At 39.2% G+C, this 17,493-nt stretch overlaps 1 protein-coding gene and 1 non-coding gene across 3 annotated transcripts in view; both read right to left on the bottom strand.

Annotated features, from left to right (window-relative positions):
* Lpcat3 (lysophosphatidylcholine acyltransferase 3) overlaps positions 1-13,146 on the bottom strand; it is a 53,712-nt gene extending 40,566 nt beyond the window's left edge. Inside the window, exon 1 of one of the 2 annotated variants that reach the window (XM_013364251.4) lies at positions 12,832-13,146. In XM_013364251.4, coding sequence (XP_013219705.1) covers positions 12,832-12,982 — 151 coding nt within the window. In that variant the 5' untranslated portion in view covers positions 12,983-13,146. The remainder of the gene's footprint in view (positions 1-12,831) is intronic. The other variant, XM_005338306.5, reaches the window with a different exon arrangement.
* Positions 2,945-3,012, bottom strand: Trnaa-agc (transfer RNA alanine (anticodon AGC)). Its single transcript has one exon. It is a non-coding gene; the product is annotated as a tRNA-Ala (tRNA).
* Positions 13,147-17,493: the final 4,347 nt, after the last annotated feature.

Genomic DNA, 17,493 nt, shown 5'->3' with positions numbered 1-17,493 from the left:
GTTACTTCATGTTATCAGGAGCAGAGAACAAAGCAGCACATAGCTGCCCACTAATATTCATGCCTGCACTAGAGTCTAGTAACTAACATTTATTGGAATATTTCTTTGAGCAACACATTGTAAGCACTTTGCAAACATTAACTCTCACAACAACCTAAAATGGGATACCCTCATTTTACAGCACAGAGAGGTTTACTTACTTACCTAAAGCTACTGAGCCACTTAGTAGCAGAGCTGGGATTTCAATCCAGACCTCTGGCTCCAGTTTGTTTTTAAACTACTCTGCTGTACTACCTCTTTAGTGCCTCAGCCTTCCCCAGGTGACTACATATTTTATACATGTACATGCATACCCAGGGTCATTCATGAAAATCTGAGCCTTGAATCCATGACTTTATAGAATTTCCTACCTCTCCTTCTGGCTGCCCAGTATTTTTCCTTTCCATTTCACATATCAAACTTCTTCTAACTCTGCTTTAAACATACCACCCCCTGCTCAAAATACTCCATGGTTTCCTACCATTCACAAGATGATAATCTACTTTTTAACTTGGCACTTGAGGCCCTTCAATCTGTCTTTCTGATCATACTGTTCATTTTATCCCTATGTGAATGGGAGGTTTTTTTTTTTCTTCCCCTCTATGATCACACATAGTCCCTCTTCCTTTTCTGAAGAAGTGTTCAATTAGTGGACTACAGTATATTCACTATCTCCAAGACCTAATGCCAAAATATTTCTATGATCCCAACAAGAAACCCCATACTTTAGTGCTGACTCTCTCAACTCACCCTTTCTCTTATTTCCAGGCAACTGCCAATCTATTTTTTGGTTTTTGATGGACTTACTTATTTTGGGTATTTCATATAAATGAAACCAAGTAATTTGTGTGTTTTTTTTTTTACTTAGCATAATATTTTCAAGGTTTCTGTGTGTTGTAGCATGTATTAGTACTTCATTCATTTTTATAACTTAATAATATCCCATTGTATGTATGAAAATATTCATCAGTTGGTGGACAGTTGGGTTATTTCTACTATTTTTTTTTTTTACATGATGCCTACACTTTATTTATTTTTGTTGATGCTGAGGATCCAACCGAGTGCCTCACACATGCGAGGCAATCACTCTACCACTGAACTACAACTCCAGGCCTATTTCTACTTTTTAGCCATTATAATAATACTATGAACATTGAGTTTTTAGTCATTATAATAATATTATGAACACTGAGTGCAGGAGGCTAAGGCAGAAGGCTCCCAAGTTTGAGACCAGCCTGGGCAACAGACCAGACAGACCAATCTGTCTCAAAGTTTAAAGGAAAAGGTAGGGCCGGGTACAGTGGCACATGCCCATAATCCCAACAACCTGGAGGCTGAGGCAGAAGGATTGTGAGTTCAAAGCCAGCCTCAGCAAAAGCGAGGCACTAAGCAACTCACTGAGACCCTGTCTCTAAATAAAATACAAAATAAGGCTGGGGATGTGGCTTCAGTGGTTGAGTGCCCCTAAATTCAATCCCCAGGATCCCCTCCCACCAAAAAAAAAAAAAAAAAAAAAGGAAAGGGTAGGGGATATAGCTCAGGGCTAAAACACTGGGTTCTATAACAAAAGGGAAAAGGAAAAAAAAATGAGCACTTAAGTACAAGGTTTTGTCTGAGCTACTGTTTTCAGTACTTTTGAATATATCCCTAGGAGTGGAACTGCTAGGTCATATGGTAACTTTAACTTTCTGAGAAACTGCCATACTGCTTTCCACAGAGGCGGAACCGTTTTATATTCCCATTAGTGATGCTTGAGAGTTCTAATTTCTCCACGTCCTTGCCAACACTTGTTTTTTTTTCTGTTGTATTTTTTATTATAGCCATCCTTGTGGGTGTGAAGTGGTATGTCAGTGTGGTTTTGATTTGAACTCCTTTAATGAGTAATGATGTTGAACATTCTTCCATGTGCTTATCAGCCATTTGTGTATTTTCTTACAGAACTATTTATTCATATCCTTTGCCCATTCCGGTTTTTGTTTTTTGTTTTGGTGATACCCAGGTATTTTACCATTGAGCTACACTTCCAAGCCTTTTTATTTTGTATTTTGAGGCAGGTTCATTAGTTGCTTAGTATCTCATTAAGTTACTCAAACTGGCCTTGAACTTTTGATCCTCTTGTCTCCCATGTTGCTCGGAATGTACAAGTCTTAAATTTTGATCACATCCAATTTATCACGAACCATACCAGTCAGAAATTATCTACTTCTTTCAACATCAGCATCTTAGGATTACTTGATTTGAAGTGAATTTTTGAAAACATAAAAAATTATATATATTTTAGAATCTTATAAAACATACATAAAATTTAATGTATAACAAGATGGCAAAATCTGCTGGTGTGGCTCAGTAGTAGCCCTGGGCTCAATTCCCAAACCAAAGCAAAGAAAAACAAAATAACAACAATTAACCTGATCTTCTTGACAGTTTATTGGGCTCTTAGTGGCTTATAGCACTTCTGCTGTGTTGGTGAGCCTGACACTGGACATACTTGCAAAATTGGCTATACACATTTAAAAAATAAATGTATGTGGGTTGGGGGGTGTAGCTTGGCTCAGTGGTAGAATGCTTGTCTTGGCTTGATCTCAGCACTAGGTGGGAGGGAATATTCATCGCTATCTAGGAGTTTGTATATTTGCCTTTAACTTCCTTTTTTTTTGGGGGGGGGGTACTGGGAATTGGATTTGCACACATTTTCTGCACATAAATCCTTTACTTTTCACAGTGCTTTACCACTGAGCTACATCCCAGTCCTTATTTTATTTTGAGACTATCTCACCAAGGTACAGAGGTTGGCTTTGAACTTGTGATCCTCCTGCCTCAGCCTCCCAAATTGCTGAGATTACAGACATGCCCTACTTATTCCCAATTCTTCTTCTTTTTCTTTCTTTCTTTTTTTTTTTTTTTGTGGTGCTGGGGATTGAACCCAGGGCCTCATGCATGCTAGGCAAGTACTCTACCACTGAGCTACCTCCCCAGCTTATTTCCTATTCTTTCAGAGAGCCAATGATCAGGAAGAATTAAAAAGTAGAGTTAGATTATCCTTTAAAGAATGAAGATTTCTAGTTATTTAAGGTTCATCATTTTCAGGCAAGGTCCCAGTATGTCTGTTCTTCAACTCTAATCAATCTTTTCTACTTCTGGCTTACTAGGAGCCCTGGGCTCAATTCCCAGCAACAAAACAAAGCAAAACAAAGCGATAGCAATAAAAAACAAAACAAAACAACAACAAAAAACAATAACACAGAGAACAACACTTGAAGAAATCTGTCTGAGGTATATGCCATAGGGATCTAAGAGGGTACTAAGGCACTATTCCAGTTGGCTTCTGCTTGCTGGCCTGTAAACAGTAGTTCTATGGACAGTAATCCAGAGTAGTGTCCAAGTCCATCTGAGTTTAGAATTGCTATCATAGCAGAAATTGGAAACTCTAGAACTATAAGCCACTTGCCACACCTACATGGATACCATTTCTCATTATAGAATACAAATATACTGAAATAAAAACTTTAGCCTTCTGGAATTTAATATCCCAAGATTTGCACACATTATCTGCACATAAATCCTTTAGTTTTCACAGTGAGTTCTTTATTGCCTGCAACATTACTATCTTACCATATGTAAATTATGTAGCAGATATGACCACGTATGGTTTTCTTACGAAAATGCCATAGCAACCTGAATACTTGGTACTAAAAAACATCTTTAATTGACAAAAGCTTTTTATTCTTAATTTAAACTTAGCCTGTAGTTGGAGTGAGATATTTAAATGGTCTACTTGAAGACTTTATGTGAACTAAAATCAAAATCTGGGGCTAGGGTTGTGGCTCAGTGGTAGACTGCCTAGGCTTCACAAGTTCAAAGCCAGCCTCAGCAACTTAGTGAGGCAATGGATTAGATTCTCAGCCCCATTTATACATAAAGGTCCATCGACAATTTTTAAAATATTAAAAAAAAAAATCAAAACCCAGGTCTGATCATTTCTGACTTAATCTTCTACCCACTCTCTGATAAACTGTCCTTCTAGTTAGAAAGAGATGGCATATATATCTGTTACTAACAACAGCCACACACGTATGTGGTTCTTATACAGAATCCTTTATTCAAGGTGTCTAGAGCTTCATGCATTCCACTGATCTTCAAAACTATTGACTGAGGGCTGGGGCTGTAGCTCAGTGGCAGAGCACTTGCACTGGGTTTGATCCTTAGTACCACATGAAAATAGACAAATAAAATAAAGGCATTCTATTCATCTACAATTACAAAAAAAAATTAAAACAAAACACAACACAACTACTGACTGAATAGGAGGTACTTTGATTAAAAAAAAAAACAACAGTGTGAGTATCTCAAGTCAAATAGAAATTCTTATCCAGAAATTACTCATCCTTTCTTCTCCATTTAACGTTTTATTCTCCCTGCCCCCTTCCTGTTTTGAAAACAGGCAAGAAATAAGGACACCTTTTGAACTATACAAATTATAGATAGCTGTGGAGCGTCTAAGAAGCCATTATTGTTTTACTAGGAGAACTCCTAGTGGGTTCCTGGTACTTGATTTAGGCAACTGATGGGAAAACCAATCTGTCTCTCTCTTTCCCTCTCTCTCTTTTACACACACACACACACCTTAAAAAATATGCTTGGGAAGTTTTTTTTTTTAGGGGCACTCTACCACTAGCTGGCCTTGAACTTGTGATTGTCTTGCTTCAGCCTCTTGAATAGCTGGGATTACAAGTACCTGGCTTGGAGAGGATTCTTTACTTTGACATTATAACAGCATTCCCTGACACCTGCAACTGGGACACCTGATTTTTGTTATAGCTATAAGTCACAGTTATTAAGTGTATTAAGAAAAATGTAAGGAGATCAATTAGGAGTGTTTTATTGTTCAAGGTGGTTGACACAAGACAGAAGGAAAGATGGAGCCATTAGTCCAACCACCTTATGAAAAAATTCTGTATCTGACCTCATTAAAAGCATGAAGCAGTTGGTGCATGTTATGATAGTTAAAAGACAATGACAATCATGATCTTAACAATATTACTTGATAACATTATCAACTTCTGAAGAATAACAATAGATGCCAGCTAATGGGGGAACACCAAACCATAAAGAATAATCTAAGAAAGTTTTGATTATTCCTAAGATCATAGCACACAACAACATTTCAAAAAGTTTAAGATCCTATTATAACCTCAAGTATTACAAAATTCATGAAGGAAAACCTACCCGAGTCATCCTCAAATTCTAGGGGTAATTAATAGAATCTGGAAGTCTTGTTAAAAGGCGGATTCCTGCATCTCTGGTCAGTTTCTCATTCTCCAGGTCTGGGGCAGACCCAGAAACATGCACTTTTAACAAGTTCCCAAGAGATGCAGATGCTCTTAGTTCAAAATCACACTTTGAATGTCCTTGGAAAGGGAGAAGATTAATGTTTACTGAGAGGAAAGGGAAAAAATAATTATTTTAAACTGTCTTGGGTCAGGCTTAGTCAGGTGTTTACATAGTTTACATACATTTAGTGTTCATGGCATCACAATAAGCAATGGTTCTCAATAGTTTCCAGAGGAGAGGAGAATGAGCCCGTCACACAAAGGGCATGCCTAAGAAGTCCTTTAGAAATATAAAATTAAATTTTTTTGATGACTGTATTATTTTAAAAATTCATATGAATTTTGCATTGTTTGAAAATACTGCTTGCTTTTGTAAATTAAATATAATTCTATTTTTTTTATTACATAAAGGTTCTTAACTCTTAGTCTCAATACTTTAGTAAAATTGGTCTTTGGGACATGAAAAAATGATGGCTTGAAAGGCTAGTACATATTTGATCCAGAACTTGAAGCTAGACCTACAGGTCTTTAAAAACAATCACAAATTAATACCTTATTCTGCCACCCAACCCTCATCTACCTGAAAGGTCTGATTTTTTCCTCCTACTCTTTTTTAAAGCTATTTTATTGTTCTAGCCAAAGTATATTATTTATTGTTCCTCAGATTTTTCTCACTTTTCCTGATCTCCACACATATGCTCATTATTCTTTATAGTTGGCAAGCACCCCCTTTCAACTCTACCTGACTGGAATCTTTCCATCCTTTTTAAGGCCCTGCAGAAATGCCATTTTTCCCTCTGAAAACCAAATACCATTTCTGTAAGGCTGCTGGACTGAACACAAGTTCCCATGGTTGCCCAGACATGCTTCAATGCCAGTGGGTATGTAATTTTCTCGTAAATTAGCTTGGTCAAATAATCTCAAGGGCCCTAATTACATGTCTTTGCAAAGAGATGCTTCTGTTTGACAATAAACTTATACTAGAATTCAAAACATGAAGTTTTATACAATGTAAGATCTTGAAGTATAGAAAAAGTCATGAAAAATATATTTAAAGGAAATTCTCAAATAAGTTTTAGGTGATGATGAAATTTATGGCTATGAATTAGCATAAAATCTAAAAATGAAGAAGCAATAGACTTTTAGAATTGGAAGGGCCCTCGAAGTCATTTAGGACACTTCCCCTATTTTATAGTAAAATTTTTGGATCCTGCTTTATATTATAATCATAAGTCCCATTTGTTTAGTTAATTCTATTTAATTTCCAACTAGTTGTTGTATGTATATATGTATATGTGTGTGTGTATATATATATATATTTTTTTTTTTTTAATATCTTAATTTTGTTTGTTTATTTTTATGCGGTGCTGAGGATCGAACCCAGTGCCTCACATGTGAGAGGCAAGTGCTCTTTCACTGAGCCAAAACCCCAGTCTGGTTTCTTTATATTTTGATTTTAAAGCTACCTGAAGAAAGTTTTTTGCACTGAATAATGAATTTTTCCTGAAGAGTCAGTTGTGACTTTGGTTCAAAGGGAACTAAACCACATGATCTCCTTTGATTTTTAAAGGTCCCTAACATTAGTGATGCTAATTCTGAATCTCTGAGGAGTGCATTCTTATCCCCAACTGCAATTTTTGATCAGCCTGACAGCTAAGCTACAGACATGGCCAAGACTAGGGAACACTCATACTTAGCACTGTGGCCATCTGCTCCATTTGGCCAGCTCTAGCTTTGGACACTGAGAGGTATCTCGTGTTGAGCACATCTTGGTTTAACCATGGAGAGTGAAGAAAAAAATTATCAAGGGCATTTCTTTTCCACCCCCACTCGCTCTTCCCAATTAAACTATGACCAAAAGCAGATACAGAAGAGTCCAGCAAAACTGAGTGTGATCTTAGGCAAATTATTTAACCTTTGTAGGCCCTCATTTCCTATTTGTACAAGGGAAATCATACTAGTACTGTAATTATCTTATGGATAATTGGCAGGTTTCACCAGGGAGTTGCCTATGGAGCATTTAGGATAATGTCTGGTTTACAGCAAAATCCCTAATAAATGCCAGCAGTTACCACTATCAATAAAGAGCAGTAACATTAATTAACATAATCAATATGAATTAGATTCTGTCTTCTTTTTAATGGTACTGGGGAATGAACCCAGGAGCACTCTATTACTGAGCTATATCCCTAGTCCTTTTTTTTTTTTTGGATACAGGGTCTCACTAAATTGCTTAGGCTGGCCTTGAACTTGTGATCCTTCTGCCTCAGCCTCCCAAATTGCTGGGATTACAGGAGAGCGCCACCATACCCAGCTGCTGCTGCTTAATGCCTTTTCTGAAGAACTGAAAGGTGGCCATGTGGCTAAAGGTTGTGAACTTGCTTGACGCGAGGCTGGAGCAACAGGCAGGGGCTTACCAGCCTTGTATGGAAGCCCCTGAAGGGTTCTGAGCAGAAGAGGCACAGCATCGGCTCACTCTGGCTGCTTTTGGAGAGTGGACTGGAGGGGGCAAGAAGAGAATTAGAGACCAGTCAGGAGGCTGCTTGGGTGTTTCTAATGAGAGATGGTTGGTGACTGTGGTAATGGAGAAAAGTAGATGAATTTGAGAAACAATTTGGAGGTCATTTTGATAAGATTTGGTGACTGGAATGTGAGGATTGAGTGACAGGAGTATGACAAAGTTGATTCTTTGGTTTCTGGCATGAACAGCTGTGTAGATAAAAGTGTGTACAGAATCTACCTTTGAAACAATTGAGATTCCTTCTTCTCTCAGTGCAACCCCCCCTCCCAATCCCCTCCTCCAAGTTATTAGAACATCCTGTCTAAATCATTGTTTTTTTCTCATTAGTTTCCCTAGCTCTTGTCTATGACTACTTTAGATCACCCTATACTGTTGCTGGATGCAGTGGTAAATTTCTATAATTACAGCAAGTTGGGAGGCTGAGCAGGAAAATTGCAAGAGTGAGGCCCTCAGCAACGTACAGAGACCCTGTCTCAATATTGGTGGGAGGGGGAAGGGTGGAACATAGTTCAGTGATAAAACACCCATGGTTCAATTCCCAGTACCATAAAACAAACAAAAAAATCAAACCACCCTATGCTGTATTATCTTCTCAAATACACTTCCAATCATACTACTTCCCATTCAGAACTCTCCAATGTGGGTGAAGGTGTAGCTCAGTATGTGTTGCCTAGTATGTGTGAAGCCTTGGGTTTGAGCTCCAGCACCATGAAAAAACAAACAAACAAACAAACAAAAAACTCCAATGGTTCCTATCACTTACTTAATTAAGAACTCAATGCTTTGGTTTTCACAGCTTCATAACCCACAGTTATGGCTTTCTTTTCTTTTCTTTTTTTTGTACCAGAAATTGAACTCAGGAGCTCTGTAACCACTGAGCCACATCCCTAGCCATTTTTATTTTTTATTTTGAGAAGAGGTCTCGCTAAGTTGCTTAGGGCCTCACTAAGTTGCTGAGGCTGGCTTTGAACTTGTGATCCTCCTGCCTCAGCCTCCAGAGCTACTGGGATTACAGGTGTGTGCACTCAGCTCAGTCTTATTTTCTAATACTGCTTGATTCCTTTTCAATTGAACTGAACTACTTACTGTTCCCTGAATTATCCCACACAGTCTACTTCAGCAACTCTGCTCATGTTCTCCCTTAGGTCTTACCATTTGTCTCCAGAAACTTTACTCAACTTCTAAAGTTCATTATTTACAAAATGTCCCATCTTTAAACCTCAGGATGCCTTCTTCCCCTCTTATAGCACTTCAGTTTTTGCCTTTCATTAGGGTTATTAGTGTATTTATCTCATACACATTCCCTACCCCCAATAGACTATAATGCCTTTTGAGTATAGGTACTATTATTTACTCTGCTCCCACTGCTCTTGCCCTTGCAGGGTTAAGAATACTGCTTCATCCACAGTAGGTATATTTGTTTGAATTTATCTGAAATGATTTATGTTAAGGAGTGTCATGTTAAGGAGTGACAAGACCCAAGTTGTTTAAGGGGAGGTTTCCCAGCAACATCTGCCAGCACCAGGGCTCAAGCAAAATTCACCTTCAGCACCAGTCTACCAAATTCCTTGAAATGAAACATAAAACAAATGTACCAACACACACCCTTTTAATAGAATCCTCTGGGTATTCAAAATGCTCCAACACAGAAGTTTGCAAAAACTTACTCTTTTCTTAAAAGTATTAAATATTAAAAACTACAAGGGAGAAGGGGGGTATAGCTCAGTGGTGTGTACTTAGCATGTGGGAAGACCCCAGGCTCAATACCCAGCCCTGCTCTCCGCTTCCACCACTTAAATGACAGCCTCTAATTCAGAATTTTTCAAACTGCTTTCTGTAATTCATTAATGGATCATGAAATCAATTTAGTGGATCATAAATAATAATAATAAGAAGAAAATATTAAGGGCAAATATCATTTCCTAAAATTTGTTTGAAATATAAATATAGATATATATATATACGTATGTGTTCTGGGTCACTTTGTAAAATATATTTTCTTTGTTTGTTTGTTTGTTTTTTTGTAAAATGTATTTCTTACCATAAGTCCTAGTCAGAAAAATTTGAAAGCCAGTCTGCTCCACTTCAAGATCAGCACACAAAACTCAAGAAAGATGTTAACAGTGATGATTAAAAGTGATTTACACTTTAAATTTTTTGTATGTGTGGTACTGGGAATTGAACCCAGGGGCTCTTTATCATTAAGCTACATCTCCATCCCTTTTTAATTTTTTTATTTTAAGACAGGGTCTCTCTAAGTTGCTAAATGCCTTATTACATTGCTAGGGCTGGCCTTGAACTTGCAATCTGCCTGCTTCAGCGTATACAATTTAAAATGTGACTAATACAACTAACTCTCCCCTTCAGAGGTGCTTTTAACTCAAACTTATCTCTAATCAGGAGTAAGCAAATAAGAAATCATTTTGGACAACAGGCCTTCTTGCTACCTCTACCAAGATTTCTTTCAGAGCCCAGCACAGTGGCATCCACCTATAATCCCAGTTATTCAGAAGCTCAAAATTTTAAAAAAATAAGAATTAAAAAAAGGGCTAGGGATGTGGCTTACTGGTAAAGTGCCCTTGGGATCAATCCTCAGTTCCAAATTAAAAAAAAAAAAAAAAAAAAAAAATTCCTCCAGGATTCCAGTTCCCTGAGAGAGCTGGGTTCAGGAACCAGGAACTCACTGCTAAAACACTAATATTTCTAGATTACATACACAGAGTGGTAAAATCTTTGTAAGAGATATATATTTAAAACCAAATACACTCCTTCTTCCATGCACATGTCTATCAATTTATATTTACATATACTTAACCTATGTCTGCAAATACAATCATACATATCTACCTAAAAGACCTTTAACTGGGCTGGAGTATAGCTCAGTGTTAACTACTTGCTCAGTTTATGCAAGGCCCCAGGTTTAATACCCAGAGCTGAAAAAACAAAACAAAACTATAACTAACATGAGGCAACATTAAGCCCAAGTTGATCTAAAATGAGAAATACAATTAATTACTAGTACTGAAAGCAATATTATATTTTAGATAAAAAGGGAAATGGTAGTACGGGCAAGGGGGCTTGGGAGTACTACACCAAGTAATGATGAAAAAGAGGGGTAGCACATGGAGCTATTTCCTAATCAGCTGAATGACCAAGACATAGCAGTACATAAAGTAATGCCCAAGAGTACACAGACAGTATTTGATTATTCAGCACACAAACAACAAATTCCAAGTCCTAATTCCAGCCCTGCTCCATTTAACAGGTTGCCCCTTATAATTTGTCACTACCTGTGTTATGTTTCCATAATTTCATAATTTATAGATCAACAGTGAGCTTCCTAAGTAATGGATGTAAACACTCTTAATTGCCAATTCCAATTCCAACAAATAACTGGGTCAGAAGCAAGGTTCAAAGAGTAGAAAGTTCAAAGCTAATGTGGTACAAAGAAGCCTTTAGATCCGGGTGCTGATAAAATTGGGTTATGCCTGGGTGACATTGAGCAAATTTTACAACCTGAGATCTCTTCTACTTCTGAAACCTTACAATTCTACAAGGGAGGGAAAAAGTGACCTTTATTTGGAAGAAAGGAAAATCATCTTGGTTCTATAGGTTAATAGGCAAATAACAATGATATTAACTAAGGTTGTTTAAATATGAATTGATGCCTCTTCCATTATCTAGATTGGGTTAACACCCTTTGGTGATATTAAATGTCAACATCTCTACTGACTACTGGAAAAATTCCAAATTTCATTCTGGCAGTTAAGCCCTTCCACATCTGTCCAACCTTGTCTCAAACTTCTTATGGTTCAGATCTGTAATATTCTGTTCTTGCCCCATTCCTGTTTATTTATCATCCTTTTAGCTTTCACTTCATTCTTCCTACCACTCCCTCAGCTGAAGTTCTACAATCTCCTAGCCAAAGTTTTTATAACCTTCAAAAGAACTTCCACTACTCAAATTATCTATCAGTCATCTATGATCTTGACGTTTAAATTCCTACAGGACTTTACAGTAATCCTATGTAGGTGCTGTTGTTCTCATTTCATAGATAATCAGGCCCAGAGAGGTTAAGTGGCTTGTCTGGGGTCCCATCATTTGTGAGCAAGCAGCAAGACTGGGTCCAATTCTTTTGCCTTCAAAGACCACATACTATTTCATTGTACTATGCTGCGCCCCCCCTATATATATATGCGCCTATAAACCAGTTATAATACAGCTTGTTGTGACATAAATTCAGATACATCACATCCTTTGAACCATACGGGTAATAAACATTTGGAACAGCATGGGTAGTTTTTAAGGAGGTTGTTGGTCCTTTTTCCCAAGCTCAACATTAAAATGATATTCCAGGATAAATGACAGGTGGGTAGCAAAGGGGAGGGGCAATATGGTATAAGAAAATATTAGAAATGGGACACAAAAAAGATGAAAGTGTAATATAAGCTGGCAATGCACAAAATAGATTCAGAATATGGAAGTATGGTATATGGGGCTGAGGAGGCCTGAAGGACTAAAATACCCGAGTTAGGGAGCATATGCCTACTGATAGAAGCACGCATGTGTGGGGGCTGCTAATATGAGATTAGCAATACACATGGCCTGAGAGTGAAACTCAAGAGAGCAACATAATAAAAACAGCTCGTGGGGGCATAGCAGAGCATGGCTTGACGAGGTGGGGGCACAGAATATGGGGCCAGAGGGCAGAGCAGGGGTCAAAAAGAAAGGTGAATAGGTTCAAAGGGCACAGTGCCCCCAGACTCGAGACCTGACTTCTGTCTTCCCCTCAGTAAATGGTTGGTATGTTTTAGGATTCACACCCGCACCAAACAGAGCCCTCCTGGGTGGCTTCAGGAAAAGAGCGAGGTCCTGTCCCCATTCCTTCACAATTCCCCGGGGACTCCGCGAGGGGGCGGAGGGAGGCAGGAGGGTCCTTACCCAGGAAGATGGAGATGATGAGCCGCAGCGCCTGTTCCGACGCGCCCAGGGACGTCGCCAACTTGTTAAGGCTCAGCTCCTCAAAACCTGACCGTAGACCCCAAATCGGCTCCACCACCTTTCCCACGTCCCCCTCCACTGCGGACGCCATCTTAACTGCGGGCGCCCACTAGGGACCCCCCAGTTCCGCGCGCCCCGAATGTGAGCAAAAATGCTGTAGCTTCACCCCCAATTCCGGCCGGGGACCCGCCCACGGCGTGCGCATTGGCTGCGGGCCCGCCCAGAGTCGCCAGGCCCACCCGATTATTGGTTGAAACGAGCAGAGGGCGGGGCCTAGCGAACAAGGTAGGAAGAAGGCGGGTCTGAACGCTTGTAAGGCAAAGGTGACTCCTACCGAGAGTGAAAACGGGGCAGACCCAGGACGGGCGGGACCTGGAGTCGGGACTCTGGGCTGCTATTGGAAAAGTCTAAAACGCGCGGCATGATGACTGTTCAACTCAGTCCTAAGTGCTCGGGGGAGGAGTCGGCGCGGGCCAGTGTCCGGCCGGCTCGTTCGCTGCCTTCCCATTGGCTGAGATAGAAGCAGGCGAGAGTCGGGGCGGGGGGGGGGGCGCGTCACCCGACCGCGAGGTTACTCTCGGTCGCCGGCGCGCTGGGGTTACTGGGGCATGTAACGGAGAGGCGGGAATTCCTGATGCAGCTTCGCGAGCGCCTCCTAACGGAACCTCCTGGGCCCTTCTTCAATTCCGGAACTGTTAGGCGTTTCGCCCTGTCGTCCCAGAGGTCTGGGGAGAGCCCAGTGCCCAGGATCACTCCTGCCTTTTTTTTTTTTTTTTTAAATATTTAAAAAATGTATTCCACGGACCTCTCTCCCATTCAGTTTCCTTTTTGGAAGTTCTAGGAATCGAACCCAGAGTATCCCCCATGCTAAGCGAACACTCTACCACTGAGCTACATCCCCACCCCACATAGTTTCCTATAGTAAAACATGACCTTCTCCCTTTTCCGAAAGGCGATGAAATTAAGATATGCCTATTTAACACTTACTACTTTATTTAACAATTCAACTAGTTTTCTCACTTTTCAAGCAATGCATGTTCGTGATAAAAGATCAAACAGAATAGAAACATGAAACAAAATTTAAGTCCTCTCTTCCCACACTGCTTCCTATTCTCATTTCCTACGTGTAACCCTATCTCCTCTCCACCATGTATTGAGTGCTTTAGTGTGTGCCCAGGACTGGGCCGGATTTGGAAATGTAATAACGACTACAAAGCCATGGAGTGCACAAATAGTGGCATTAGTGAATGTGTGACTATATGTGAAGGCAAGCGCTCTGGAGGAAAGTGTCAAGGTTCTATGAGAGTCTGTAACAATGGAACACTAAGAGTTTCTTGTTAACAAGGACTTTGTAAAGCATTCTTCTGCGATGACGGTTTCTCCTTCTCCTTCTCCTTCTTCTTCATGGACCTTTATTTTATTTGCTTTATTTATATGTGGTGCTAGGAATCGAACTCAGTGCCTCACACATATGAGGCAAGCGCTCAACTGCCGAGCTACAACTCCAGCCCCTGACGGTTTATACTTCTGAAGCATTTTGTTCTTTATAAAACACAACAGGATATTTATTATTATGGTATCTTTTTGCAGACACAGAGGCTTGGAGAAATTAAGGAACTTGTTAAGTTCCTTTCCAGCAGACGGCAGAGATAGAATTGAAACCTAGTACTGTCAAATTCTCCCCTACTCCTTTTTGGGGGGCTCTCTCTCTCTCTGTGTTTAAATTTATAGTACTGGAGATTGAACCATTGAACCCAGGGCCTCACACAAGCACTCTACTACTGCGCTCCACTGCCAGCCCCCAACTTTTAAAAAATATGCAACATTTCACTTACACAGAAAAGTAAACAATACTGTAGATCATATTATAACCTTCCTAGATTAAAAAACAAACATCACATACACAGTTGAAGAACCTGTCTTATCTTTTTACAATGGCACTTCCTTTCTCAGAACCAATGGAATGGATACACACCCCCCCCCCACACACACAAATCCTCTTATGTTCTCCTTATGAATATTGCTGCAGTGATATTATTTTTTTCTTTTTTTCGTACTAGGGATTGGGGGTGTTTTACCACTGAGCTACATCCTTAGTCCTTTTATTTTCATTTTGAGGCAGGATCTCACTGGGTTCTTGAGGGTCTCACCTCAAGCTTGCAATCCTTCTACTTCAGCTTCCTGAGTAGCCAGTGTGTGCTACCACATCTGGCTCATGGATATTTTCCTTTAAGCAGGGGAGTGTTTCCTCTAAGAACTATCACTTCTAAACCTAAAAAAAAAAAAAAAAAAAAAATCTGGAAATCATATATATATGATTTATGTATATAATTTATATATATATGATTTATATATAATTTATATATATATAATTTTTAAAAAAATATATGAGTCTGAAGGCCTTAGTCACTTGCCACTTGGCTAACTCTGGTATTTATTGTCAAGGGTTTTTTGGTGCTAGGGATTGAACCCAGGTCCTTGCACATAGGTAACTTGGTACAGTACTATATCACTGAGCTAAATACACTTCTTGACCATAACTTTATTATTTATCAATGTCTTTCCTATTTTATACTATTTTATACTTTAAATACTGTGCATATCCAGAAACAATATACAGTATAATTTTGCATGCTTTCAAATTTTATGTTAATGTTAATGCAATGAATGTATCATTTGCAATTTGTTTTTGTGCTTGACATCTTTAATGAGATGTATTAATGTTGTTGTTACAGATAGCCCTAATCCATTCATTCTAACTGGGATGTAAGAGTCCATATAGTGTAGTATGATTAACTACAATTAATTTGCCATGCTCATATTGAAAAATACTTGGATTATTTATTTATTTATGTTTATTTCTTCGTTTAAACATTGCTGCAGTGGATATTCTCCTTTAAGAAACAATAGGAGTTTCTCTGGACCATGACTTCCAACTTAAAAAAAAAAAAAAAAAAACATTAACTTGGATCTACTGTTAAAAACACATGGTGGGGCAGCTAGGGTTGTGGCTTAGTGGCAGAGTGCTTGCTTGTCTTGCATATGTGAGGCACTGGGTTCAATTCTCGGCACCACATAAAAAATAAACTAAAAAAATAAAGAATTTGTGTCCATGTATAACTAAAAATACCCCCAGATTTGTTTAAAAAATACATAGGGGGTGCTGGGGTTGTGGCTCAGCGGTAGAGCACTCGCCTAGTATGTGTGAGGCACTGGGTTCGATTCTCAGCACTGCGTATAAATAAATGAATAAAATAAAAGTTCATCAACATTTAAAAAATATATTTAAAAAGACACGTTGGTACTTAGTACACATACATATTCATATAATACACAACTAATATATATACTACTCACACAAATATGTACTAGACACTCTCATACTATGAATGTGTTCTTGGATAATTTTGATCCTATTCTAATTCATTAAAAAATTGCTGGCCAGATTGGTTGTGTTGGCACTTGCCTATAATCCCAGCTGTGGGGAGTAACTTGGACGTTACCCCAGCTCAGATAACAAGGCGTGGCTCCAGGTGTAGATGTCACCCTAGAATGTGCTAAGAAACAGTGCCCACCTCCAAATAAAAGCCTACTTCCCAAGTGCTTGTTCTCTCTCTGGTCAGCCTCTGGTGACCTTCTCTTTCCCCCCTTTGGGGAGCTTGAGGCCAGGAAATGGGGAAGCCATCCTGAAGCTCATATAAAAGGGTCTGTGTGGTATTTTGTGTCACTCCAAATTCACACAAGTGACTTTAGTTCAGTCTCCCGTGCTGGACAGGGGTGGAACCCGGCTACTCAGGAGATTGAGGCTGGAGGATCCAAGTTCGAGGCCAACCTGGGCAATTTAGTGAGATCCTGCCTCAAAATTAAAAAAATAAATAAATAAATAAAAATAAAAAGGTTTGGAGAGATGTTGTTCAGAGGTAGAAAACTCCTGGGTTCAATTCCCAGTACAGAAAGAGAAAGAGAATTATAAAATAAACTGGAAATTCTGGTATAGAAAAAAACCAAAATGTATTGGTGAGATCACTCTTCTCTCACTTTTTTTTTTTTTTTTTTTTAAGATGGGGTCTCCTTATCTTTCGAAGTCTAGTTTTGAATTCCTGGACCCAAGAGATACTCCTGCCTTTGCCTCTAATGTAGCTGGGACCACAGGCTCACCCTTCTTTTCTTCCTTAGTGTATTTGTGCTGCTATAACAAAATATCTGAAACTGGGCTATTTATTTATTTATTGGTACTTGGGATTGAACCTAGGGGCTCTTACCCAGTGAGCCACATCCCAGGCATTTTTTCATATTGTCTATAGAGACAGGGTCTTGCTAAATTGCTTAGGGTCTCGCTGAATTGCTAAGGCTGACTTTAAACCTGGCTGGGGATGTGGCTCAAGTGGTAGCGCGCTTGCCTGGCATGCAGTGCGGCCCGGTTCCATCCTCAGCACCACATATAACCAAAGATGTTGTGTCTGCCGAGAACTAAAAAATAAAATTTAAAATAAATAAATAAATAAATAAATAAACCTGCAATCCTCCTGCCTCAGTCTTCCTAGTCTCTGGGATTACAGGCGTGTGCCACCATGCTTGGCTGAAACTGGGTAATTTATAACA

Source organism: Ictidomys tridecemlineatus, chromosome 6 (assembly GCF_052094955.1).
Source record: "Ictidomys tridecemlineatus isolate mIctTri1 chromosome 6, mIctTri1.hap1, whole genome shotgun sequence".
Taxonomy (NCBI): domain Eukaryota; kingdom Metazoa; phylum Chordata; class Mammalia; order Rodentia; family Sciuridae; genus Ictidomys; species Ictidomys tridecemlineatus.
Note: the sequence above shows the minus strand (reverse complement) of the source record. Positions and strands in the feature narration are given on the sequence as shown.